At 52.4% G+C, this 27493-nt stretch overlaps 2 protein-coding genes across 3 annotated transcripts; both read right to left on the reverse strand.

The window, feature by feature from the left end:
- Positions 1-12: 12 nt before the first annotated feature.
- On the reverse strand, positions 13-17883 carry SGK2 (serum/glucocorticoid regulated kinase 2). Of its 2 annotated transcripts, XM_079321493.1 has the most exons (15): positions 17584-17883; positions 13730-13878; positions 8611-8680; positions 7371-7428; positions 6864-6913; positions 6247-6304; positions 5590-5673; positions 5150-5281; positions 4235-4347; positions 3703-3739; positions 3085-3171; positions 2501-2596; positions 2075-2230; positions 1615-1704; positions 13-1445 (listed from the first exon to the last, which is right to left on the reverse strand). In XM_079321493.1, exons 2-15 carry the CDS (start codon positions 13779-13781, stop codon positions 1290-1292), a joined length of 1239 nt encoding a protein of 412 aa, XP_079177619.1. In that variant the 5' UTR covers positions 13782-13878; positions 17584-17883; the 3' UTR covers positions 13-1289. The 2 variants fall into 2 exon arrangements, with proteins under 2 accessions (XP_079177619.1, XP_079177618.1); XM_079321492.1 differs by lacking the exons at positions 13730-13878; positions 17584-17883 and adding an exon at positions 12110-12420.
- A 5521-nt stretch (positions 17884-23404) lies between these two features.
- Positions 23405-25712, reverse strand: SLC32A1 (solute carrier family 32 member 1; the record flags this gene model as incomplete). The annotated part of the gene is given in 4 exon segments (XM_079321767.1): positions 23405-23613; positions 23616-24591; positions 25340-25501; positions 25503-25712. Coding segments are annotated over 4 exon segments (1557 nt in total).
- Between the last annotated feature and the right edge of the window lie 1781 nt (positions 25713-27493).

Below are 27493 nucleotides of genomic sequence, written 5' to 3' on the forward strand. Positions count from 1 at the left end.
GAGTTTAAACCCAGCAGAGTTAGTGATTTTCTGCATGCAGCCCCAGGACAAAGCCAACGCTCTCCTTCCCCTCTGATCCAGGACAAGCAGAGAAACCTAGCTGTGTTTGCAACTTTATTATAAACCATGTCATGTTTCCAATGACTTCAGCATACACAAAAAAAAAAAAACAAAAACCCAAACATACAGTTGTACCAGCACAAGGTTCCCCACTGCATGAGCATCACACAACTCTAGAAAGCCCCTTGCTAATCCCCATGTTGCTCTGAGCCCCACTCTCCTCCCCCCAGCAACAGCACAGAACAGCTAAAAAACAAACATGTGGGAAGTGACATTCAATGAATACACCAGCATTTAAATTAAGGCAGAATAAATAACTGTTCCACATTAGTGCTGGGCATTTCAGGCGAGTGCTGGAGGCTGAAACCTGGCCAGCACTCGCTGTTCGCTGCCCTGTGCTCAGCACAGCAGTGTTGGTGTGCCTGGTGCAAGTCAAGCACGTGCTGTGAAAGCATCCCCACCCAGAGTTCTGCTAGAAAGTTATTTTTATTTTTCCAAGCATCTCAGCCTCTTTCCCCACCCCCCCCCCCGAGAGCTGAGATTTTCCTGCTACACATGGGCTCCCCCATCACAGCCTCGTTGTTGCTTAAGTAGCATTCCACTCCTGGACCAAAAAGCTGTCCACTCATTTTGAGGAGGATCAGACTGGCATGAAGGGCCACAGTGCAGTTCAGGATTTACAGACCTGCAGCTGCCCTTGGAGCAATAACTGATGAACAGTTTTCCACTCAGCCCAGGATGAGCAGCTTGAGTGACAAAGCTCACTAAAAGGAAGGAAGCCACTGTTCATGGTGATGTGAAGAGTTTGCTTTTCTGCTGAGGGCTTGAGGAAAGACATTGGACATAGCTGAGCATACCTCCACAAAAAAAAAACCAAAAAAAAACCAAACCAACAAAAACATGTCCAGTTACAGGGACATGGCACATACCTCAACCAAGAATACAACCAGAGTGAATACAATTCTGCCAAGTAGCACAAGACACTCAGGGAAAACCATAGTCAGTGTCCCACTTTCCCTGGCAGGGATATATTCATTTAGGGAAAAAATCCACCAAACAGCAAAAATTAAGAGTTCTGTTCCATCCCAGCCAGTTAGTGTGTTAGTGCCAATTTCTTTAAACCATGAGGAAAGGACAGTACCAATCCTCTCAAAAGGGAAAAAGAAAAGAAGAAAATGAACATAAAATCCATTCATTTAAAATATGGCTTCACAAAGCCTTTGTAAAAGTTAAATGTCCTCTTCAGTTGGTGCATATGAAAATCCTAAAAATGCATCTGAGGCACTGGAGCTGCTGGCTGCTAGGTCAGGTGTGTGGGTGATGGAGGCAGAGATGGCTTCCTGGGTGAACTCGGGATCAAAGTGCCGCAGGTCAGCTGGGCCAGCCTAAGCCAAGGAGCAGAGAGTCATCAAATGAGCAGACCCAAACCTGACCCTTTTCCAAAAGGGTGATCAGCACTGCCTCTGCAGGTCCCAACCCACACCTCAGAACCCTCAGTGTGAGCATGAGGCATCTGGAGAGGATCCCTTCCGTAGAGCAGAATTCCCCACTTACCACGTTGGGGTTGAATGGGGGAGTAATCCTCTTGTGATATAAATCATCCCAGTTTATTGGGCTGAAGAACACGTGGTTCTTTATCTCAAGCTGTACAGAAAGCAGGAAGGAAAAGTCAGTCTTCTGCTCACTCTCCTTTTCCAGCACTTTGTCTCACAGATTTAAGTGGTTGAAGAAAGACTTTAAGTTACCATGTACCATATCCACAAATCCTTAATACATGAGGGTTCTGATCCAGGAATCCCCTGAAGGGAAGTGACCTGTCACACACTGGTGTCCTGGCCACCACCCCTCTCTCCCTTTGAAAATTTAATCAACCCTGTGTGTGTCCCTTGTAGGGGACTGAAGGGACAGACTGTGTGGGAAGGTTTTTTCCAAGGCAGTGTTGTTATGAAAGAAATGCTCAAAATAGAAATTTTCCCATCCATCCTCCCTCCTGCTCATAGTGAAGGCCACCTACAAAGTCTGTTTTGGCACCCAGCCTCCTCTTCTGATCCTTGTGGAGAAGCCCCTGGATGATGTCACAAGCTGCCACAGTCTTGGTTCCTTGGATTTGTAGTGGCTTGTGCAGAATGTTGTCATACATCTGAGACACATCCCGGCTGTAAAAAGGAGGCTAATTTGAAAGAGAGGAGAAGCAACCAGGTAAAACATGAGCTACTAGAAGGAGCCACACATTGCAGCTCAAAGTGAGTCCTGCAGTGAGCAGATGAGGGAGACCTGCCACACCTCTGCTCAAAAGAGCAGTGGTAGGATTGAACAGATCATTAATTCAGGATTTAGTCATCTACTAAGTGCCTTGTCAACACCAGACCAAGCTCACATGACAGCTTTTGCAAATAAAATTCCCACTATGTAAAGTAAACCAGCCCATTTTCAAACTTACCAGTCCAAAGAGCATTTCATAGAGGACAGCTCCTAGGCACCACCAGTCTACTGTCCTGTCATAGGGCTGCTTTTTTAGCACCTCAGGAGCCAGGTACTGGGAAGTCAGAAAGAAATATTGGAGTCAAATTATCAAGCAAGGGCTTTGCCCTTCTTAGTCCCAAACCTGTCTGCAGCTCAAGTTGAATAAATGCATTAAGAATTACACAGATGCTCTTCCTAGGATTATCTAATAAACTCTCCAGTAGCTTTGGAGCAATGTTCTGCACTGCTGGGGTCTCAGAGCAGATACACATCCTGCTCCCAGGGACAAGCTCTCCACCTCCACAGCTATTTTCACAAGCCTGGCCATTTCCAATGTAGGAACCCCTGCCTCAATAGCTCATTAGTACTCTAAAATTGCTGTGTGGTTACAGGAAGAGCTGTATTCAGCTCTGCTGGATAGGGAAAGCCTTATCTGAACTCCAGCTTCAGGCTGGAAACCTCAGAGATCCCATAAGGTGTCACATAAGCCCTGACCCAGAGTGCCAAGTGTCTGAAGGTTTCCAGCCCCCAAGTCACAGCAAACCCCAACACATGCAGTACCTCAGGAGTGCCACAGAAGGTAGAAGTTGTCTCCTCTTGCTCCATTCCTTCTTTGCAGAGTCCAAAGTCTGTCAATACTATGTGTCCCTAAAGAAAAGAGACATTCTAGCTTGTGCCACTCTTTCTGGAGAGGAGACAGGATCTCCAAAGATATGCCTAAACATTAATTCTCATATGGGTTTTAGTTCCCCACTGCTCATCTGCCTCGCCTGCTGTTCATCCTATAACACAGGCAGTGGAGCCTGTAGAAAAAACGAAGTCTAGATTTCATTTTTTTTATTTTTCTACAGCTAGATAGCCATGAAGATATACAGTATTGCTGTGATTTTCTGCTGCTTTATCCCAGAGCCAATTTATGTAACAGTCACCACTGGAGCTGCAGCAGTGTCCTGCTCTTCACCCCCCTGATTCCTGCCCACAGGTCAGATCCCAGCTTCTGGAAATTAATCAAGGGCCCCAAAACCAAGCAGTTCTTCAGAGGGCAAGCCCACCCATCCACATAAGTGTGGTGGGGCAGACAGACAAAATCCATGCCATCATTGCAGAATCACAGCCCTCTGCTTGTGGTCCTGATGGTTTTTAAAGCCAGCAGGAAGAAAGCCCAAGCTGTGAATATACCTGGCAATCCAGGAGGATGTTCTCAGGCTTTAAGTCCCTGCAAAAAAAATGCTGTTTGAGTAGACTTGGACAGATATTTAGAGAAACATGGATCTAAAACAGCATCAGCTAAGAACAGAAGCTAACAAAGCCTCCCAATCCAGATCACCAAGGCCTTCCCAAATTGCAGACTCCCATCAGTATACATACATGCAAACATAAGCAGGCTGTGTTCACACAGGATCAGGTGTTAGCCTGCATTTCCATGCCTAAGTTGTTACTGGGAGATAATTTCTTACTTATTGAGCCAGTTTTATTTTATGGCTTTAAGTTTAATACTCTCAGACTGACTGGAAAGGTAAAAGAATGATTTGCTGTCCATCAGGTCCTGTGCAGACCCTCTTGCAGGGTAAAGTGCCAGCAGCACAGTCTTGTCTGGTAGGGGCAGGGCATTCTTCAGCTGCTCCCATCCTGCATTTCCCTTCCCCAGTGAATCCCCTTCCCTCCCAGCACCACACCCCCTGCCTGGGCAGGCTTGGTGCCCCTGCCCTACCTGTAGATGATGTTTAGGGAATGCAGGTACCCAATGGCACTGGCCACTTCTGCAGCGTAGAATCGAGCCCTGGGCTCACGGAAACAGCGCTCCCTTTGCAGGTGGAAGAAGAGCTGGGGGAAGGTGAGAGGGTTAATCATGTCTCTAAATAAATGAAGGCTAATCTGGAGCAAGGCTGAAAGCCAGCTACATAAGTGAAAAGGGATTTGCAGCAGGTAGCACATAAACAGCATGAAATAAGCCCAAGCCAAGTGAATTTAAGCAATCCAAACACATTTTTATAAGTTTTTTCAATTCTTCTCCTCCTCATCATTCACAAAAATAACTAATTCTCAAACTCTCCATCTGCTGACCTTGTTAAGCTCCTAGCTTGCTACAACCCACAGGCTGATTACAGTGGTAGTATGGCCATAAGAAGTGGTAGATGCAGAGAAGAAAACTTGCAAAGGTCCCAAACATGAATTTGGGCAAGATATCCACATTAACAATGTCTTCCAGCCAGTTTCAGCACAAAAACAGTTGAGAAAGGTAAGCTTCTATAGGACAGAAAATGTTTAGAAAGTTACAATGGCATCACCCTAACACTAGGCATGGATCCATACCTGGCCTACAAGGGGGTTACCCTAAAGCTCACCAGTATTTCCCGTATTCTCCACAGGATTTTAAAATGCCCCGCTACTGCTTTTTCTCAGCATTTTTACATTGGAATCATCTGACTCAGGCCATAGCCAGCAAGATCTCAACTCAATTTGCAGGTGAGTTATTCTGCCAGGTATTCCTGGCTGCTCCTTGCCAGCAGTCAAAACAACATTATCTCTCAATATCATCATCTTCTGACAAGAAATAGTTTTAAACAAAGCTGCATGCTTGAGAAGGAGCAAAGAGGAATCAAACAAAGCCTGTAAGTGCACTCACCTCTCCTCCATTTACATAGTCAAGCACAAAGTAAAGCTTCTCTGAGGTCTGGAAGGAGTAGTGGAGTCCCACAAGGAAGGGGTGCTTGACGTTTTTCAGGAGCACGTTGCGTTCTGCCATGATGTGGTTTTGCTAGCAGAAAGCAGACAAGGCATCAAGGTTTCAGGCAAGGACCCAGCCCAGCCTGCCCTAAGGGCTCACTGCTTGTTTTCAAAACAGGTGGAAGCTGGGAGCCCACAAGGGTCATTTCCACTCCCAAATACAGAACTGCTCCCTCCTATCTGACCTAATTAATCTCTGTTCTTTTATTCTCATGGCACAAACAAATCCATGTTTAACATGTGAGCTGCCTACCTAAACACCAGGTACCCCAATTGCATTACCCAGAGAGCCCATACACCAACCACAATTTCCAGCACAGCCCAGGACAGCAGACATACCTCTTTTTTCTTGAGGATGGTTTTCTTATGCAAGACTTTCACTGCATAAAAAGTCCCATCACACTTGCGTTTGGCCAGGAGTACCTGCAACAGAAGGTCCTGGTCACAGCTCTGTCTCACCTTGGTCAGTTTCTTCATTAGCTCACCACTCTTGTGAGTGATTATACACAGAAAACTACTTCAGAGGACCAGGTACAGGGTTTTAAATATCAAACTCCAGCCCCCCCAATTCCCATCACTTTTTCATTGCCAGAAGAAAAGCACTCTATATCTCCACATATATCCCCTAGACACCCAACAGAAAATAATTTTGGGGCATTTGAGTCCAATCCCTTTTAAAGTGAATCCTGGCTGTCTCCAAGGTTTCTCTGGGGATCTTTTGCTGAACAAGTTTGAAACTTATTTTGAATCAAGCACTGCTCTTTACCATCAACACCCTGAGTACAAAACATCTCACTCTTCAGTCCTTGAAGAAGTTGAAGGACCTTAAAGTTAGAATGGACTGTCAATAACAGTATCTCAGGTTTTATTTAATCTCAATCCAAACACTTTAGTAGGGGTGCAAGCAAAGGACACAGCCAGAAACTCCTTCAGCAAGACATTTTCCTTCCAAGCTGCCTCCAAACAGCTGCAGCCCACCTGCACAAGCCCACTTACTTTTCCAAAGCTTCCTTTGCCAATAACCTTCAGGAAGTCAAAGTCTGTTGGCTTGGCACTGTTGGGCAAGAATGAAACAAGTTAATGTTTCTGGGAGAGAAACATGCAACAGTAACACCACCATCAAAGCAGAGTTCCTGCTTAAAAAAAACCCGAGTGTTTGTGAAAGGGATTAAAGGGCGCTGGGGGTGACCCTCGCTCCCAGGATTCACCCTGTGTGTGTCAGGGCACCCTGAGCAGCCCCTCAGCAACCCAGGGGCTGAAGGCAGCATGACAGCAGCTATAGGGCAAAGTGATGCCTTTACAGGGGCACAGGCTATCCCTGTTTCTGGAGAAAGATAGTCAGGAAGCCAGCAGTGATGTGGAGGAACATCCCTTACTACCTCTCAAAAGAAAAGGGACAAAGGGCTGAAGATGTGGCCAGGAGAGAATGATTATAACAAGTACCAGCTACAGCTTAGTCTTGGAAGCATTGATTATACTTGTGGTGTTAAAGGCCAAGAAATGCAATTGTCCAGACTCCTGCAGACACCACTGTGTGACACACAGGGGCCATCTGCATCCCCTGCCACATCTCTTCATGCTCCACACCCTACCTGGCTTTGCAGGGAGCTTACTTGGGGTTAGCAGAAGGTCCGAGGTTGATGTTGTCAGTTGGTTTTGAGGGCTAGAGAAGATAACAAGAATTTTAGTCACAAGGGCTAGGCTGCAATTGGGTTTTCCCTTCCTCAACACAGCCCTCACACAAAGCCATTGATCACACCCATCTGCAAGAGACCCAGTGGATACTTCAGCAAAATTTAAGATCTCTTTAGATGGCTTTATGCACACCCAGCAGCAGAGAGCTGCAGCCTCCCTCTCTCCAAACACCAGAGGATACACACACACACTCTTTTTCCTCTTCCTGTTCCTTACCAATCTTACCCTCCCCAGCTCTGGCAACATCACACCTTGTCCAAAAGGCCTCTCTGCTGGTTTTCTCTCCCCAGCACCACCACAGGACAGGGCAGCAGTAAGACTCCCAGCAGGCTAACACAGGCTCTCTCCTTGTTTTTCATCTAAAGATACCACCCCTTTGTCCCAAAGCTGAGGATTTGCTTGTTCAGAGCTGTGATCCCTCTCACCTGGGTGCTTTTGTCTGGGCTCCGGGAACGATCCATTAAAAAAACAACTCTCTCAGCACTGGGGAAAAGAAGAGGAAGTTCATGTTGAATATAAAATCTGAGAGAAACAGCTTCACTCCATGAACTTGCCAGGCAGTAGTTCAAACCCCAGAGTGTGCACCCCTTCCATCATAGGAGGGTTCAGCTGAGCTCCCCAGCACTGCCATCCCCAAAAAACAGGGTGCCCACACTCTGAGGGAGGCAGGAAGAAGTGTATGCTGACAGGAGATTGGGGAAACAGGTTTCCTGAGTGAACATCCAATATTAGCCCCTGACTTGCAATAGCAAAAACTGCACCTGCACATGAGAACCAGCAGCAACAGAGCAGCAGGCCAGCTGAAGTTACAGCTCTCCTGGGCACAGCCAGGTGCTCCTCAAGGCAGATGCAGCCCCCTCCCCACTGCAGAAGGGTGCTGCAGCCCAGTGAGCATCCCCACAGAGCAGCCAGCAGAGTCCAGCTCAGTCCAGCCACCACGGTCCATGGGGCTGGCAGCAGCCAGAGGCCACTCCCCAGGCTGAGTCAGAGCAGGGCAGCTTGGGGCTGTTGACACTGCAGGGAACAGGGATGGTGCCATCACAATCAGGGCAGGCTCGGTGAGCAGAGGCATTAAAAATCTCTTCTCTGCGTGGTGCAGTTTTTGCTGGGGCTGGAAAAGCCAGATTTCAACACTTGGTTCAGATCCATCCAGCCTGAGCATCACAGGGTAAGCTTTCCCTCAAGGATTCCTCCCTTTGGTTTTTAGGGTTCCCTATGCTCTTTGCAAAAGCCAGAATTAAGAAGATAACATGAGCAAAACAGCTCTGCTCCCTTCTCTCCTGTCCCAGAGAGCTTACACTCCTCCTCAGCCCCACCACACTCATACACTGCATCAAGGCTCCCAAGGCTCTCATCCCCACAGCCACCCTCTGCCCTACCCCTCCCAAAAACTGGGCCCAAAAACCCCACCAGCCTCCAAACATCTCACCTGGGGGTGCTGCCACTCTCTGCCCCCACACACCACCAGGCACAGCCCCCCAGCCATCCCAAAGGAGCCCCTCCTGCCCAGCCAGGCTGAGCACAGCAGGAGCTGTGGATGCTGGCAGCTGCATCAGGGACTGCCCCCATCTGCCTGGTGCCAGCCAGCTCCATCCACCAGCCAGCCAGCACAGGGTTATGGGCTGGGCTGTTAAAGGGCCATCCCAGGGAGGGTTTGGTACTCACTAGGAGCAGAGCCTGGAGCCAGAGGCCTTGATGGTTTGTTCTATCCTCTCCCGGCCGTGCCTGATGAGTTCTGGGAGGAAAGTTGGAGCACCGAAGCGGATTAGCTGGCAGCCTGATCACAAGTGCACAGAGGCACATTTGTTCTTCACTGACCTTGCTCTTCTCTCCACAGCCACCCTCCTCCCCCTTCCACTCACATACCAAAATAACCAGGAAATTATAGGAACCAGGACATCTTCCCTCCCAGCCTCACCAGGAGCCCTCAATAGCTCACAGGACAGGGATGAGTGCCACAAAACAGACACCCTCTCTGGTGGCCAAGGGGACTCAGGCTAAAGCACCAGTGTCAAGCCTTCCTGAGCCACCCCTGTGTCCCCAGGAGGCACAAGGAGAGTGCTTACAAGGACAAGGTTGTACTGGGATACGTCACACACTTGGCACATCCACTGCCCCTTCCATTGAGGGCTCTGTGAGTAATTAGGGACATGAATGAAACCTTTCAGGCCCTGCAGGAGGTAAGCCAGCACACACAAGGACACCTAGCCAATGCCAGAAGCTGGGATTCCCACCATGGAGCATCCCTGCTGCTCAGCTGTGCAGGCAATTGCTACCACTCATCATCATCATCACCTCTTCCTTCACAGAGAGGAAGCCCTGAGCCTGTTCCCTGCTGCACAGGCTGAGCCTTAGGGAAGCCCAAGGAAGGCAGCCTGTATAGAGGAATTCCTTGTTTTGCTTAGGAGTAGATAGCAAAATTATTTCAAGGCTCAGTTTTGCTCCTCAGTTCTGGAGGGAAAGCAAGAATCAAAACATTCACAGAAATGTGTTTCCCTCTCCATCTAAAAAGAAGGGGTGTTGTAGACACCAGCAAGCTGTCATCCTGAAACAGCTCTTCTACAGACCAAGGAGTGGACAGCACCAACTGCCAGAACCCATCTGCATGAGCAAGGATTTTGTAGGACAATGAGTTTTTAAGGCAAACAAGCCCATAACAGAGCCCTTCCTGCATGGATCCTTGGATCTGCTAGACAGAGGGTCCTGTGAGCTCCTGAACTGGCCCCACCAGCAGATCTGGGGTTTGGGGGCAGCTCTGATGAGCAGCCAAAAAAACTAAGCTGTAGGTTTAGAGTTTCTGAATGGATAAGAAAGGCAGAACAGACATTTAAAGCAAAGCCAACAAACCATACAGAGAACTTACAACATCAGGCTGGTCTGGGGCCCTGACCTTGTCCATATTTTGCCCTGCAACAAGTCCAATATCCTGTCCCAGCTGGCACCCACCAGCAGGGACAGCGTGCAGGCAGCACCCAGACAGATCAAGCCCCATCTCCTCCCCCTGGGCATAGTCCTTTCCCTGACTGCCTGGCTCTCCCTGGCTCGCTGAGGTCCACTGAAGGTCACCCAGCACCTGCCTCAGGGCTGTGTCTGCCTCTCAGGCTGCTGGGCAGGCATCATGGCCAGAAGGGTCACTGCTGCTGTCTCTGAGCAGACAACACTCACTGAGGGATCTGAGCCTGGAGGAGTTGGCACAGGGCACACAGGTGTGTGTGGATAAGCCCCAAACTGCTCAGGACAGCAGTAGGTAGAGGAGTGAAGGTTCCCACTCCTGCTCAGGAGCTTCTTGCCAGAGCAACCCAACCTAACACCTCACTCCTGCTCACTGCCTGCAGCTCCATCAGGTGATACAGCCCACCTCCTCCAAATCTGAAGCCCCACAAACTTGGGTTTAGCCTCAGTACCAGCTTGCTGCCATTGTTCTAATCACAGAACTCAGGGCAAATAATGACTCAGGCACAGATGGAGGAATCACAGTTTGGGCATCTTGAAGAGAACATGGGCAAGCCATGGAAACACATCCAAGTGCCTTGGAGGTATTTACCAGCAGCACAGGATGCAGGACAAGTTCCTGACTCACTCCAAGGGGCTTGGACAAGCCTGTTGTAGCAACCTGCACCTAGGCAGGAGCTCTTTCCAGCCTCACAGCCCCTTCAGCAGCCCTGTTCTGCTCCACTGCCTCTTTGCTGGAAGTGAAGCCACTCAACAAGTCCCTGCTGACCAAGGGCAGCCTTTCCAACACAGCTTTTTCCTTAAAGGGACTTGCTCTGAGGTTAAAGTCTCTGGTACTCAAGTACCATACCCATTTTTATATGTATATCCCCATCCCACATCCTATTCAGGTTCAGCCCAAGTCCACCTCCAACACCAGGTTAGTTTGTGGTTTAAATCTCCCAAGCAGTCAAGCAGGCTTTTCCTTATCACTCACAAACCCTACTCCCCCTAAAGCACAAAGATTTCCTGAGCACACACACTGAACAGAAGCAGAAATAGGTCACGAAGCTACGGTGGAATCCTTGGTTATCCATGCCCGGCTGCATCCCTCCTTGTGCCTGCTGCCCAGGGCCACACAGAGCATCAGCAAGCAAGTCTAGGAGCTCCCCAACCTAATGTGACTTTCATACATTAGAAACACAAACCCCTGCACCCACTGCCCCCTCCCCAAAGACCATTTCAGCCCAGCTCCCAGCCACAGGCACCCCCCAAGCTGGCAGAACCCGCTCACACAACAGAGAGCTGCTACTTACAAGTTGGAGCAGTGACTGCAGTTAATCTCCCTCCCCACACATCCCTGAGGAACACACGTTTGTTGCCAGCAGAGCAGGAGCAGCTCCTGTTCCTCACCCAGGCGGTGCTGACCCACATTCCCACGGCAGCCCCGCGTTATTTGCTACAAACACGTTCCTAATGCAAAGCGTACCTCGCACGGAGACACAACCTCACAGACTCGTCATCCACGGGCTGCTCCCACCCTCCTCCCTGATGTCACTGCTCTCAGCAGCCTTCCCTGCCTAACCTACATTGCAAACCCCTCCAGCTCTCCTCTCCTGCTCGGGGAAGGGCTGGCTGCCAGCAGGGACAGGCCTGGCAGGGCTGTCACTGGGATGCAGGTGATGCTCTATAGGAATCACAGGGTTTGGAGGGGCACCAAAGGCAGCCCACAGCCTCCCCCCAGCACAGGGGCTGCTCCCAGCTCAAGGGGGAGATGCCCCAGTTTCAGCTCAGAGAAGTGAAGGGAGGTGGGAAGGAGGATTCCTGCAAACACGTGGGGAGAGAAAAAAAGGCTCAAGTTTTCCCCTGCTACAGATCTAAGAGATAGCTGCAAGCCAGTACTGAACTCCACTTTCATTCCCATTGAGACACTGCAGCAAGTCCAGAAAGAGGTTAGGAAAGACTTTAAAGCACTTCTGCATTTCAGGAAGCTTTCTTAGCCACCCTCTGAAGAGCTCCTGGCTTGTCAAGTTTTCTCCTGCAGATCCTGTTCCCTACACCCCAAGGACACTGCAAAACAGAGCAGGAGCCCAGCCAAGCAGCCCTGGCTCAGGGCAAGCTGGAGACAGCCAATCCTCAAAATTTTAGGAAAAAAGCTACATGCAGAACTTAAAGAAAACAGCAGGTGGCTAAAGCTTGAAGCACTTCACAAAAAGCAATTCACCAAACATACCCGGGAGCACATCTCCCAGAGGCTGAGTCCTGAAGCATGGGAAGCAGTCCACAATCACTGAGCACAGAGACCTCTCATCCCCCACTCTTCCCATCCTTGCACCAGCCCACTCTGCCTGCCCTGTTGGGCCAGGAGCCCAGAGCTCCTCCCCAGCACCCAGAGGGGAAGAGCTTTGTCCCCTGCAGCAGTTCATTTAGCCCCAAAACACAACCAAACCCTCAGAGTGACAACACCACCCCTACTGCCTCACTGCAGCACTTTAAAGAGAGCAGGAAAAGCTGACCAGGTGCAACAGATGAAGAAACACCTGCTAGCTGTACCCAAGGAGTGAGAATTCAGGTGGGAGGGACAGTTTTGGGTGGGGAGGAAGAGGTGCAGGTGGTGGGTAGGAACAAATTACAGCCGGCCAGGCAGCTCAGGTGTTCTGAACAATTTTCTTACAGGTCAGCTGGAAATTTATCTGCTGTTCAGTGGTTTGGGAGAAGGTCAAAACTGCCATTTGGTTCAGGTCAAACCCTGAAAAAGCTGCTTTTCACAGTGTCCTCAGGGACCCTGGAGAGCTGCAGCCAGGCTGGTGCTTTGCAGCACTAATACTGCAAGCATAAACAGGGAGTCTGGTGATCTGAGAGATCAGAGACTGAGCTCTGAGCAAAAGGAGACCTGGGAGAAGGGCTGATGTCTCCTGCCCTTTCAGTAAAAGTAAAACAGTTGCTTTTTGCTTCCACTGCAGTTTCCTATGCAATCTCCCAGGGTGCAGCTGCAGCAGCAGGAAAGGAGCTTCTGGAGCCATTTCAGTGGTGGGTGCAGGGAGGCAAAGCCAGGCTGTGGGCAGCATTCCCTGTGGGAAGCAGAAGGGCTGGCCACTGTGGGATGGGTCTGTAGCTACTAGGGAGAGATCACAGGAACATCTGATGTGCTTGGTGCATGTGTAATGAGGGAGAGGGAGCAGCATTTTACTTGAAATATTACTTACTTTCAGGTTAAAACCTGATTTTTTGCTCAGCCAATGTTCTCAAGCTATCAGCACTGACATCTTTTAAGAATATCCCTTGTTTTTCTGTTCTCCAGCTTCGCCTCCACGTGCATTGAATTGGTCAAATTTCAGAGTAATTTCATCACTTAACTTATATTTTCTAGTCAGTGCCTTCTACTTTGTTTCTTTAATGAAATTCTCAGTGTTATCAACAAAATCTACTTGATTTTAATTTCCATGGAAAAGGGCATTTTTTAATTAAAAACCCACTTTCTATCTAAAGAAGAAAAAGAAGGAGGATCCTGTAGGGAACATTTTAACAGCTAAAATGCATGAAACACCTAATCTGATGACAGACAGTGATGGACAAAGTGATGTTGGGTTGGTTTTGTCTGTTCTTTCCCCTCTGTGAGGATCACTGACTCTCCAGGGCTGGGTGTCACTCAGGGCCAGGTGTGCTGCCACCTCCTGTCACACATGAGTCCCCTGTGTGTGTCCCATGGGAATCAGGCTCCCTGCAGCCCTTGCTGGGCAGGCTGAGCCTGGCTGGAGCCCCCCAGGAAAGCTCTGCAGCCCAACATTAATGGGAGACCCCCACCCTGACCACCCCCAGGGCTCAGTGACACGGTGCCAGCCAGCAGCATTACCCTTTGTCTTGCCCAGGGCAGTGGAGGAGGGCTCCATCCAGGCCACAAACATAAGCCAAGCAGAATGATCTCTCCTTGCAGCTGGGGCAGGAATTCAGCTGCTGGTTCCAGGTGTCCTCGGGGAGCAGAGCACGCAGATGTTCCTCTGTCTGCAAAGGTGAAGGGCACAGGAGTAAGAGCAGGAACAAGTCCTTGGGTGCAGCACTGCCTGCCAGCCAGCCAGGCACAGCTCTGGGACACGGGGACAGCTCCTTGTCTGGGCAGCACCCACCCAGCATTCAATCTGCTGAATTACCAGTGACTTGGGACTGGCACATGAGGGAATAAAAGAGAGCTGAGAGGTTTGACTCCTTTAACAGAAAAAATTTACCCCAAACCTGTTAAATTAATGCATTTCTGCTGTTGGAAAGGGTTTGGTGTTTAGTTCACCCTACCTGTATCCAGTGTGACTGCCCTGACATCTGGCTCCCTGCTACAGAAAACATTCCTTGGAAGCACAGGCCCACCATTAAATCCCCAGAGGAGGGCAGGTCCTCACTGGAAATGCAACATCAGACACCAGCAGGTGCCTGGGGCAGCTGCAAAGGGCTTTGCCCTGTGACTGTCCCCAGAGCTGAGCAGGGTGAGCAGCTGTCCCCACGATGACAGGAGTGGGACAGGTAGATGTGAGCAGGGCTAGCCTCCTGCCCTCCCCATGAGTAAGAGGTGCCCATTTGTCCCCAGCCTGTCCTGCAGTCACCCCCTGCAGCAGCTCCTGTCCCCCACCCCTCATTGCCCATGCCCATGGCAGGACCCTCTGGTGCCACACTGAAGGGAGTCTTGGGTGTGGGCACACACATCACACAGGCACGTGTCCCTGCAGGTGCCCCCTTAGACCAGCTCTGATCTTGGCCCATTCCCCTGCCCAGAGCTCACACACCCCTAAGCTAAATTAAACAACTCTGGTGAAGCTGGAGAGCTGCTGATGTCAGCTGGGTTTTACCAGTATTGCAGCTCTCTTGTGCCTGGCTGCTGTTTCCTTGCCCTCCAGAGAACACATCTGTGCCAGGAAAACCTCTGGCTGGACCTGAGTTCAAAGGTGAGAAGCAGCTCTCCTGAAATTTAACCCCTTCTGTGCACACCTCCTGCCTGGACCTGGCCAGGCCATGGGGGAACAAGTTCTGGCCAAAGAGAGGGATTTTTTTTTCAGCTGCACTGGCAGAGTTCAGAGCCTCCAGACATTGTCTATACTTAGAAACATCTTTCTCCCCAAGGGAGGGAAGCTCCTTTCTCTTCCCCAAGCCCTATAAGGGGTCAAGGGCTGCCTGGTCCTTCCATGGCTGAGTTGGATCCCTCCAGGAAAGACCATCCCAGCAAAGCCACATTTGCAGCTTCACCAGGACAGGACACATCCAGTGGGGACAACAGCTCCAGCCCTTTATCTCTACACACAGAGAAGTACCTTCTCTCTCTCTTTTACATTACTATATATGTTATTTTACAGGGAAAGGTAATCCTAATCTCCCTGTCTAGCAATATCCATAACCATAATCATAAACTATCACTGAAGTGGAACCACACAGTTCTGAGGAATTGGAATTGCAGGGAAGGTTCAGCTAAAGCTAAAACAAACACTTCTCTAGAGAGCACAAAGCAGGAGTCCATGGATCTGCAGTGAAAGGTGACCTAAAATATTTGGCTACTCAGTTATCTCTGCTGGGTAAGGATTAGGATAGGATAGGATTAGGATAGGATAGGATTAGGATAGGATAGGATAGGATAGGATAGGATAGGATAGGATAGGATAGGATAGGATAGGATAGGATAGGATAGGATAGGATAGGATAGGATAGGATAGGATAGGATAGGATAGGATAGGATAGGATAGGATAGGATAGGATAGGATAGGATAGGATAGGATAGGATAGGATAGGATAGGATAGGATAGGATAGGATAGGATAGGATAGGATGTTCTTTAAAAGCTCAGAGGCTATTTGTTCCTTTTAGGAGGCTTCATGAAAGACTAAATAGATTATTGGTGACCATTGCAGCTCTTTAAAATATTTTTCTTTTTTTTTTTCTCTATATATATTTTTTCTTTCAGCTTCAAAAAAACTGGGCTCTGCCTGAGGCTTTGCCTTTGATTTTTGCCAAGGAATCCCATGTAAGTTCTGGGATATTTCCACATGTTTTGTAAAAAGAAGACAAGAGGAGACCACTGAGGATCAGTCTTTTATTCCAAAGGACAGCTAAGGTCTCTTTGAGCAACTCTTGCCACCTTTTGTTCCTCTGTTTCTGTAAATATGAATGTGGCAGAATATTACTGATCTCTTGTAGAGCCTTTGCATCTTCTGTGTAATAAGTTCCTGAGGTTATTATTGCCATTAAATTAAGTGGATGGGACTTTTTTTTTTTTCTCCCAAGTGCTTTTCAAGTGTAGGCACAGTCTCAGTGAATAAATAACACAGCATTGGAAGCAGCCTGACTGTAAGGGACCCTTCCTGGCCAGCCTTTCCTTGTGGAAGGCTCAACTGTCCTACTTGCTGTCCCCTCTTCTCCTTCCCAGCAGCACTTTTTTTAGCCTGTGCTTGAGGGCATTTATTAAAAAAAAAACAAAAAAAACAAAAAAAACCAAACCAACAAAAAACAGAAATGCAACCACAAACCCAAAAAACCCGCAAACCCCCAAACATGTTTTTAGGGGTGAATACCTCTTTTCCCCAGCAGCACAGGTCAGTGTGACACAGGGGCACCACCCCTAGCTCAAACCCCAGATGTGCTCAGGTTGGTGGGGACAGGGAGAGGCAGTTTCCTGGCAGGATTGAGCAGGGCTTAGCAGCTCAGGAGAGGCTCTGAGAGCTGCACTGCCCAAACCCAGGCCCTGCTGCTGGCACAGCACTGCACAGGAGCAGCTGTGGGTGCAGTGTCCCTGGGAATGCCTCCTCTTTGCCTGCTCCATCCCTGAGAGCTGCCAGCTCCAGCCCCGCTGCCTGGGATCCGTGTTTCCACCCTTTTTATCCACCTGCAAATCCTGGGAAGCAACTGGTGCTGGCACAGCCAGAGGTTGTCTCCAGCAACATTAAAGAGACTGTATCCAGTGAGCAGCCCAGTCCAAGCTGGGCTCAAGGCATTGCCAGGACCTGTGAGTCCCTGTGCAAGAGCAGCAGAGCCATCCTGAAATCTGCCAAGCCCAGCTCTGTTCCCTGCTCTGGAACTGAGCAGGAGCAGCTCTCCCTGTCCTGCCAGAGAGGGGTTTGGGAATGCTCTGGTCGGAGGCTGCTGGACACCCCTGGGCTTCACCAGGCTCAGCCTCAGAGGCTCTCACAGCCAGCACAACCTGACATTTCTGGTGTAAATTCACCTTTCTGGTGCTGGCTGCAAATCCCAGTGGAGCTCAAGGCTCCTTTCCATGTGCTGGTTGCCCAGGTAAATGGTGACACACAGCTGGTCTCTGCTGGTCTGCCAGCTCCTGAAATGACCCAGATCAGGAGCATTTATGGGTGCTCCCCACAGGGGCTCACTCAGGTGAGCCAATGTGGGTCTGCAGAGACAAGCAGGGTGATGGAAGTTCCTTTGGTGGAAGTTTCCTGGGGGAAGCAGAAATAATGCCAGAAATGTTCCCAAATAGTTTGCAGGGGCAGCAAGGAGGCTGCTCATCTCCTCTCTGAACTTCTCCACAGCTGGGAAACAACCCCAGTGCTGGAACTCAGCCCCCTTCCAGCTGCTGGCCCTGGGAACAGCTCTTGCACAGCCAGCCAGGTTCCTGGCAGCCAGGGATGGTTCACAAAACCCTCTGCTGCTCCCAAAGGGCTTCAGGAGCTCATTAAAAGGAGAGAAAGTCGCAATCATCCCAGAGAAAGCAAACGGGCATTACCTGCAGACAGGGCTCCTGGATCTGGCAGCAGGGCACGGCCACACTCTCACTGTGGGAAGCAGCTTGTCCTGCTCTCCCTCCCGTTGTTTTTATTTTGGCAATGCAGTCTGAAGGTCGAAGAAAAAGTCCGAAGGAGTGGCCTGTGGCAGGCAGTAAATTATTACCCTGGACCGCTCTCCCAGGGGACCAAGGCACCGGGAGCTGGGGTGGAAGAGGAAAATCCCTCCCTGGGGGGATTAGAGGGCAGCTGGCTGGCCGGGCAGTGCAAAGGGGCAGAACAAAGTGCTCTGTTTGCCGGAGGCTGTGCCGGGTCACATGCCGGCTCCCAGCAGAGGTAATGAGGCGTGGATCACCTTCCAAACTCCAGAGAGACCTCCTGGCTGTGGACATGACCTGCTGCCAGTCCCCCAGCAACCCACAGACCATGCCAGACAGGAAGGAGCTGGGTGAGAGGGAGCATTGCCCTCTGGCAGCGCTGAGGGGTAAGAAATCCAGGGACTTTTACATATATATATGATCTGTGCAGGTGTGACAGTCATACAGCCTCCCTTCTGCCTCCTGTGTGTCCCCTGCTCTGTGGATCCTGGGCCACTCACACTGAGGAAGAACCACCTGAGGATCCAAGGAGGACTCAGACCCATGGACACATCAGAACTGAGCCCAGAGGAGCACTCTTAGAGCCAAAATCTTCTGCCCTCCACTCCCTCCCTGATTTGCTCCATCCCTCTCCCTTCCCCTCTGCAGGAGCCCAGCACCAGTGGTCACAGATCCCTGTGTGGGGACCCAAACAAGAGTCTGACAGATCAGTGTCTTGGTGGAGCCACTGGTGGAGCCCCCAGCTCCTCACCTGAAACACAAACTCTAAAGATGTACAAAAAGTTGATGAAAAACCTTGGTGCCCCCATCAAAAGAAGCATTTTCTGAAATAGCTTGGAATGTGTGATATGGAGTATCCAAACTTTGTGAGGCCAAGATATCCAGGCAAGGTGTGTGGCTGCATGTGTGAGGAGGAGGCAGAGCCATCCCTGCCCTCTGCACAGCGGGGAGTGGGCTCAGCCCTCACCTCACTCCAGCTCCCACCCGTGCTCCCATTGGGTGGCACAACTGTGTGCATTCACGAGGGCAGCAGAGATTTGGTATTACCCTCATGTCGCAGGAAATGAGCCCGAACAGAGGTCCCTATTGTGTCTGAGGAACTGTAAAGACACAGAGGGAAATAAATCTGTTCCTTGGTAGTGCAGAGAGGGCCTTTGTTTGTTTTTCAGAGTGAGAAGGTTTAGAGGATTGTTGCAGCACATGAGCAGAAGCCACGAAGCACAGACAAAAGCCATTTGGAGCACGGATCAGACTGTGGCTTTTCAGTTTCCTGCTTTTTTCAAGTTAAACCTGCAGCTATTTTGGGGGTTATTTTCCTCTCTCCACTGCATCCTTTGCTGTCAGCACTGCACAAGTCCCACAGCGCTGGCTGCTCGGAGGCTTTCACCAGCACAGCATCAAAATGTCTGCTGCGACCGGCTGGAGGGGCTGCCCGTGCTACAAGTGTTGCACCGACAGCCACGGACAAGTTTAGAGGACACAGCCCGTGCTTATCGCTCGCCTTGCAGAGCCGGCTCGTTTCGCAAGCCGCTCGCACGTCAGCCGGCAGCGAGCAGCGGCGCGGAGGGGAGAGCAGAGCTGACAGCGACACACAGCCCGTGGAGAATGGCTGGGAAACCGCTGGGAAATCGCTGGGAAATCGCTGGGAAATCGCTGGGAAATCGCTGGCTCGGCCACAGCTGGAAACTGCAGCGAGGCAGGCGCGGAGGTCCCTGTCACCGCCGGGAGCCGCTCCGCCTCTGCTGCCAGCCCCGAGCGCGGCTCCTCCCGCGGAGCTGCTGCCCTGCCAGCACAGCTTGGGAGCTCGGGCTTTGAGGTGTCCTGGCAGGGCATGAGGGCATCCTCCGGTTAAACTTCCCTGTTCTTCACCCTGAGGGATAGCAGTGAGGATCCCTGACTTTTCCCTCACTGCCACAAAACAAAAAGGCACAAATCTTCTTACAGTAGGGGCCACTTCTGCTCGCAAGAAAGGGGGGGGGGGGGGAATGCTGAATTAGGTTTAAAATCTCTGCAAAATTAAAGCTTCATAAAACGGTTTCCATCATCGTGTACCCCGAATCAGAGAAATTTTGGCCTCTATAAAGTGCAATGACCAGGACACGTTAGTCTGTGTTAGCCTGTGTCCAGATTCAAGGAGGAGAGGAGAGGAGAGGAGAGGAGAGGAGAGGAGAGGAGAGGGAGGAGAGGAGAGGAGAGGAGAGGAGAGGAGAGAGAGGAGGGAGAGGAGAGGAGAGGGAGGAGAGGAGAGAGGAAGGAGAGGAGAGGAGAGGAGGAGAGAGGAGAGGAGAGGAGAGGAGAGGAGAGGAGAGGAGAGGAGAGGAGAGGAGGGAGGAGAGGAGGAGGGAGAGGAGAGGAGAGGAGAGGAGAGGAGAGGAGAGGAGAGGAGAGGAGAGGAGAGGAGAGGATGAGGAGAGGAGAGGGAGAGGAGAGGAGAGGAGGGAGAGGAGGGAGAGCGGAGGAGAGGAGAGGAGAGGAGAGGAGAGGAGAGGAGGGGGGGGGAGGGAGGGAGGGGAGGGGAGGGGAGGGGAGGGGAGGGGAGGGGTGGGGGGGGGGGGGGGGGGGAGGGGAGGGAGGGGGGGAGGGAGAGGGGAGGGGGGGGGGGGGGGGAGAGGGGAGGGGAGGGGAGGGGAGGGGAGGGGAGGGGGGGGGGGGAGGAGAGGAGAGGAGAGGAGAGGAGAGGAGAGGAGAGGAGAGGAGAGGAGAGGAGAGGAGAGGAGAGGAGAGGAGGGAGAGGAGAGGAGAGGAGAGGAGGAGAGGAGAGGAGAGGAGAGGAGAGGAGAGGAGAGGAGAGGGAGGAGGAGGAGAGAGAGGAGAGGAGAGGAGAGGAGAGGAGAGGAGAGGAGGAGGAGAGGAGAGGAGAGGAGAGGAGAGGAGAGGAGAGGAGAGGAGAGGAGAGGAGAGGAGAGGAGAGGAGAGGAGAGGAGAGGAGAGGAGAGGAGAGGAGAGGAGAGGAGAGGAGGAGAGGAGAGGAGTGAGAGGAGAGAGGAGAGGCAGTTGCTGTGCTGCTGCGGCATGGCATGGCAAGCATAGGTCCCTTGCTTCTCTCGCGGGGGAAAACGGAGACAGAAACCCTGAAAGTACCATGTGCAAAGCCGATGCAAACTAAAGCTGTTCAGAGCAGTGTATTAACTCCCAGGCAACCTCAGCTCTCCACTAATTCCCAGGATCCGAGGGGTTATCTCAGCCCTGCTCAGGGCAGGAATCAGGCTGGATCTCCTCCCACGCTGGCCCCTTATCATCGCCCCTGAGGAGAAATCAGAGCTGGAACAGAGAGTTCAGGGCCAGAAGCAAGAGCAGCGAGCACCTCTGAAGAGAAGCCCCTGTCCGGGCTGGCTCCCCTCATGGCGGGACACATCCATCTTCCAGCTGTGAATGGATGATGGGTGGATGGATGGATGGAGGGATGGATGGATGGATGGATGGATGGATGGATGGATGGATGGATGGATGGATGGATGGATGGATGGATGGATGGAGTGGCTCCGGGCCCGGAGCGCCGTCGGGCGAGGGCGCTCGGCCGCCGTGGCAGCCCCGGGCGGCTGCGGGCGGGGAGCGGACGGGGCGGATCGGGCTGTCGGTGCCTGCGGCAGGGAGGCAACCACGGGTCACCTGCATCGGGGTGGGAGCAGGGGTGATGAGGATGAAAGTGGTGAGGATGGAGGTAGGGGTGAGCATGAGGATGATGGGGATGAGCTTGAGGATGGGGTAGGACGCTGCTGGATATCCCCAGGCAAGGGAGCCGGGACGGAGGGAATTGTGCCCAATGCGGGGACAGGCGCCCCGCCACTATGCGCACCCCGACAGCCTGTCCCCACACGGCATAGACCCCACGGATCCCCGCTTCTTTTCCTTCGGAGGCTGCCCAGAAAATCGCCCGAAATGCTTTTTTCCCCGGGCAGGGACATCCCCCGTTCCCGCCCGCAGCCCCTTTCCCAGCCCGTGCCAGCGCTCCCCTCCCGCCCCCGGTACCGCATTGCGGAGCTGCCCGCTGACACCGGCCCGGCCCGGGCGGGGAGATGGGGGCACATCCCAGCCCGAGCAGGGGAGATGGTGGGACATCCCAGCCCGATCGGGGCTCGGCATGTTCTGAGCGCAATAATTGGATCCCCACGGCGACCTTTGTGCTGCGGGAGCGCTGCCGCTGGGACCCCCATCCTCATTTTCGCTGTTGTAGCGGTCAGCGGTATGGACAATTAGTTGTCGTGGCTTTTAAAATGGTGCAAATCGAGGTGTTTCGGGCACTGGATTGGACTATAGGGCTGACCACCCTCGCGGCTGGCGGCTTGCTCGCAGAGGGGATCAGCCCGACGCTCCACACCCGAGGGCAGGGTTGGTGAGCTTGGATCAAGCCAGGGGTACACCCAGCCCTTTATTTCGTTATTTCTCTCCTTATTTCGTTTATTTCTTTGTTTGTTTGTGAGGGGATTTTTTCCCCTCTTTCACAAGAATCAAAACCTCGGTGTGCATCTGCAAACTTCAGTCCCTGGAGTCTGAGCACTACGGGGGGGGGAAGCAAAACTGCGAGCAGGGGGTGCAAGCAGCTCCATCACTCCCACCTGTAAGGCGACCTCGTCCCGAAAAAAAAAAAAAAAAAAAAAAGCAGTGTCCTACCGCTTGCAAACAGCTGAATGCCACCTTCTTTTGATACCCGGTGCTGCCTCTCTTTAGCCCAAATATGTGTTGTAGCCCCGACTTGGAGGAGAATGACCCTCCCTCTTCCTCTGCCCTGCTCCTCCAAGCCCCCCATGAACCAGGCCAGCCTCATATCTATGTTTTCTCTTTATTGTTCCATATATTTATGTACCACATTATATGTTAAAGATAGATTTTTTTTTTTCTGATATACATTTTTCATCTTATTTACCACAATGACACCACACGTACATTGGAAACAGCTCCACGGATCTGGTAGATTGCACAGAATGAATTGTGTCGCAGTTTTGTTCCTGTAATCCCGAACGACATCAAATCCAACATATAGTATATTATTATTTTTTTTTTAGCTTTTCATAATTTAGAAATAACAATTGTCAAAACGAAATGAACATAAGTCACCGAGGACTCCAGGGCTGTGATTTCAACCAGAGGCAACACGTTGTGCTCAGTGGGAAGCGCCGCTCCTGGGTGTGGATTGGGATGGAAGAGTCAAGCAGCGCTGACATCTATGAGACTACGGTGTAAACATTGCAGCTAAGCGCCATCACCGGTCGTCAGACGCTGCTCGGGCTTGTTGGGCTGCTCCTACAATCTGGGTCTCATCTACATCCATCTCTCAAAGGGTTAAAACCAAGGTCCTTGCTCCCGGCACTCACGGCGGGTTTGCTTCCCTCCACCCAATCCCATGGGATCAGTGCCTGTGTTTCAGCTTCTGAAACACTGAATTGCATATCTGGGAGGAGTGCTGAAAACTGCCACTGTTTCCCAACAGGCCATTTGTGAGGGGACAAGCTTCAGGCAACGAGTGAGGAGATAGGGGTGGGGCACCGGATAATTTCCTTCCAAAAAATCTAAATAACAAAAAAATAGATTTAAATCTGAGCTTATTTTAAAAGACATCAGGGCGAGCACTTTCATCTCTTATTTTTCTTTGTTTGCAGATTCTATGACATAGAATTTGTTGGATGCACATAACGAAAATAACGACTCTTTCCATTAAAGGATGCCGAATTATTTGGCTATGCGGAGTTCGATGCGATCTCTTCCTGCACCCGACTCTGGCCCCTCCTTAGTCTTCAGCATTGGTTCTGAAAGCCTCTATGAGGCCTTCTAAAGAGTGGATGAACCCAGAGATGCTGCAGATACCCCCTATAACGAAAATGGCAACATCAAAGAAGACATGATGCCACAAGAGCTTCCTCCACAAGAGTTTGAGGTGGAAGAGACTGGGGAGCAGGAAACAGAGCCCTGCGCCTGTGAGGCTCCCAGTAAGACCATCAAGAGGGCAAAATGGGGGACATAAATAGCCATGAGCAAGGTGAAAACTACCAGGGCACATCTGAGGGTGAGTCCCCAGGATTTGAGCCGCCCGTCACCCCCATAGCAGTTGGGGAAGAAAGCCCTGTTTCCATCTTGGAAAAGGGACCTCTCCAGGACTTCTACAGCTGCAAAGAATGGCAAGGGGTACGAGAGCAAGGCTTTGGCCACCAAGAAAATGTTGACTACTGCCCTAATGGTGGATGGCAAGTTGTCTGTAATGACCTCCTTGGTCTCATCAGCCCAGGTCAGGTAGGCGACCAAGGCAAAGAGTCCCTTAAGGATGCAAGCTGCTATGTGAGTCCAGTTCATCATGCAGTGAAACTCCTTGGGGTTCTGCATGTTCCCCTCCAAGGAAGGCAGAAAGATCTGGGAGGTGTAGCTGAAGACAATGATGCCAATGGAGATGGGAAACTTCTTGACATCAATGTAAAACTTGACTTTGTCCCAGGCCCAGTCGCGCGCCCTGGAGAGGCAGTAGGCGATCACCAGGATGTTGATGACAAAGTGGGCTAACGTGCAGAGCAGGCTGAACTTGGAGACCGCCTTGAGGTTCTTCAAGAACGCGCAAGGCAGGAGCACTGCCGTGGCAATGATGGACCACGACTTCTGGGAGACGGGCAGGTTGGGGAAGCTGTTGTACATCAGGTTCCCACTGACCACCACGTAGAGGATGCAGGTCATGACCAGTTCAATGATCTGGGCCACGTTGACAATTCTGCCCCCCAGGGTGGGGAAGCGGGGCGCGCAGCACGCGTTGGCGATGTCCACGTAGGAGTCTCTCACCCTGACTATCTCCCCATCCTCATTCTCTTCGTAAAGACAGGCAATAAGGATTTTCCCAGTGTAGCAGCAAACCACCGCAGCGAAAATTATTAAAAAGAGTCCTAGGTATCCACCGTGAAGGATGGCATAGGGCAGGCCCAGAACAAACATCCCCTAGAAAGAGACAAAATGGAAACCGTGTTGCTGGGTCTCGGAGGGGCCGAGCCCGGGCCCGCGGCCCAGCAGCAGCAGCGGTCACGTGCGGGCTCCCTGTGTGCCCACGCACCATCAGAGCCATGCAGGCAGTCACACAGTCACGCCACGCAGCCGCGGTGACGCGCCCCGGCCCTGTGACACGCCACCCCCGCAGCCACACCCGCGCTGTCACGCCCGCGTCATCGCGCCCCCACAACAGCCAGAGAGGCTTCGGTGCCCCAGTCCCTACCCTGCCTGTCCCCAGCCCCTCTCAGTGCACCAAGACATCTGCAGCTGGGGGTGTCCAGAGGGGCCACACTGGGCCCGCTGCAGTGCAGCCCCAAAACCAGCACAGTCACCCCCTGTCCCTCCTCGCCTGTCACCTCTGCTGGGACAGCCTGATGGGCTCAGGAGCTGCAGCATGACAGGGCTGGGGTCTGGGCCCCCTGTTTGGGGGTGGGAGAAGGGCAAAGCAAAAAGCCGGGTTGGGGGATTTTAGTTTCCTTTTTTAAAATTTATTTTTCCTTTTCTTTCCTTTATTCCATCCTATTATCCTCCCCTATCTTTCACCTATTTTTATTTCTTTTTCCCTCCCTTTTATTCCCTTTCCCCCCTTTTCCCCGAAGCTGGTTTCCATCAGCCCACGGATGCTGGCCGAGATACAGAGCACGTAACAGGAGCGGGGTCGGGGAGCGCTGCCCGGTGCCCGCGGCGGTGGCGGCCCTACCTGGATGGCGTTGGTGACGTTCCATCCCGCCTCCCATGCCGTGATCTTGGGCTTGCCCTGCCCGGAGAGCTCGGAGCAGGCCTCCTTGGAGGCGGAGGGCGGCAGGGGCCCTGTGCCGTCCCGCTGGTAGTGGATATCCCCCTCCAGGGGCGGCTCCCCGCCCCTCCTCGCTGCCCTCGGACTTGAGGATGTCCATCTGCAGCCCTTGTCGATGCTCCATGTCCAGGTCGTCGCAGTGGGCGAAGCCCACCGCCTCCTCGTCGGTGGCCGCCTGGAAGCCCATCCTGGCGAACATGCCGCTCATCTTCGCCTGGGATTTGTGCGACACGGTGGTGGCCACGTTGGACAGCTTGCTGCGGAGGAGGGTGGCCATGGCGGCGGCTCTGGTGACTCCGCTGCTCGCGGAGCCTCGGGGATGCGGAGACCGACGGGGCGGGCGGCCGGCGGGGCGCTGGACGGGGCTCGGTTCGCCCGGCGAGGGGCGGCTGCGGGGAGCTGCTGCGAGCCGCTAGCTCCTCGTCCCGGCGCAGTGCGGGCGGCTCCCGGCCGGGATGCCCAGGGGCATGACACCGCTGCGGGGGGAGCGGGCCCGCACGCCCCCCGCCCGCTCCGCGCTGCTCCGCGCCGCTCCGCCGAGCCCCGCGGCAGGATCGGGGGCGACTCGGGCGGGATGGGGGCTGTCAGCAGCCGGCGGGTGTCACCAGACGGGCAGGAGCGAGCCCCTGGCAGAGCGCGCCGCGTCTCCATCGCAGTGCGCCCACCTCGAGGAGAGAAGAGGAGAGGGGAGAGAATTGCTGCAATTTCTGGGGGATGGTACCAGCCTCCCCGGCCAAGCCCAGCCCCCCGCACTCCCCCCCGCCCCACCCACGCCCGCCGGGTCCCGCCAGCAGCGCCGCAGACCGGGACCACCCCCCGCCCGGTCCGCATCCATGGCGCTGCCCGCTCTGCCCCGCACCTGCCCCGCACCCGCCCGCGGGCCCCCGGCCCGCAGCCCCTTCCCCACGGAGAAACAAAAGAGCCCCGCTGAAGAGGCGGACAGGCGGCTTTCGACAGGTTCTTAACTGGATTTTCCTCCTCGTACTCCCTTCTTTTTCTTCTCTCTGTTCCCCAAATCGCCCGGCCCTTTCGGAAGCGGGGGCGGCCTGGGCAGCGGGCCCTGCCCGGGGAACACAGCTCCCTGTGGCCACCCGCGGAGGGGAGCGAGGGCTCAGCTCTCTCTAACGATTCCTGGCATCAGTGAGCTCCCAAGCCGGCGGGACAAGGGGCGCAGATCTCTTTTGGGGTCTGCAGCCGGGTGGCACCGCACCGGCACCGCACCGGCACCGCCCGGCCGCGGGGCACCGGCACCGGGGATGCTCCAGGCACAGCTCTGGGTCCCCACCAGCCAAAACTGAGATTCACCTTTCTTTAAACAAAATACATTTTCGGTTTGTTTTCAAGCGCTTATGTTCGTTTGTACGTTATAAGCCTTACGATTTTCAATTTATTTTAAATTTTTCCGAGGTGAGAGGCCCACATAGCTGACAATGGCAACGGGAAATCCCGATCCTGTGCTGTGGCACAGACAAGTGGAGAGTGGCAGGGGGAGCGATGGCATTCGGGGGCGGTGTGTGGGAAAGCACGTCCCCTCTGCGGCGGGAGAGCCTTTGAATCGTTGTTAAAAAATTATACATACATACATATATATATATATATATATATATATATGTTCTTTGAAAGGTGGGGGGAGGGAGGAATTTCTGTTTCCTCTGCTGTTTTGGAAAGCAAAGAAAGAACATTATTTTACTACAAATGGGAGGGAAAGCCACCATTAAATTATTTCCCAGAATCGTTGTTGAGGGAGCAGGGAGGAAGAGCTCAGGCTGCGGCTGCGGGTGGGACGCGGTACAGAGCAGAGATGGGGAAAACAATTCCTAATTCCTAGGAGAAGAATCTTTTAAATAGCCCCTTCAAATACTTTTTTTTTTTTTTTTGTTTTGTTTTTTTGTTTTTCACCATAATCCAGCCATAATCCAAAAACAAATTGCGTGCGAAGACGCTGGAAAAAAAACATAAAAACCCCTAAAATATCCCCGTGAGGGCTGTACCCCTAAGGGGTCTCTCGGCAGCTGCTCTCGGGATGCTTCTACACCCGACCCCTCAAAAATGGATTTT

This window comes from Erithacus rubecula (genome assembly GCF_903797595.1).
Source record: "Erithacus rubecula genome assembly, chromosome: 18".
NCBI classification, from domain to species: Eukaryota; Metazoa; Chordata; class Aves; order Passeriformes; family Muscicapidae; genus Erithacus; species Erithacus rubecula.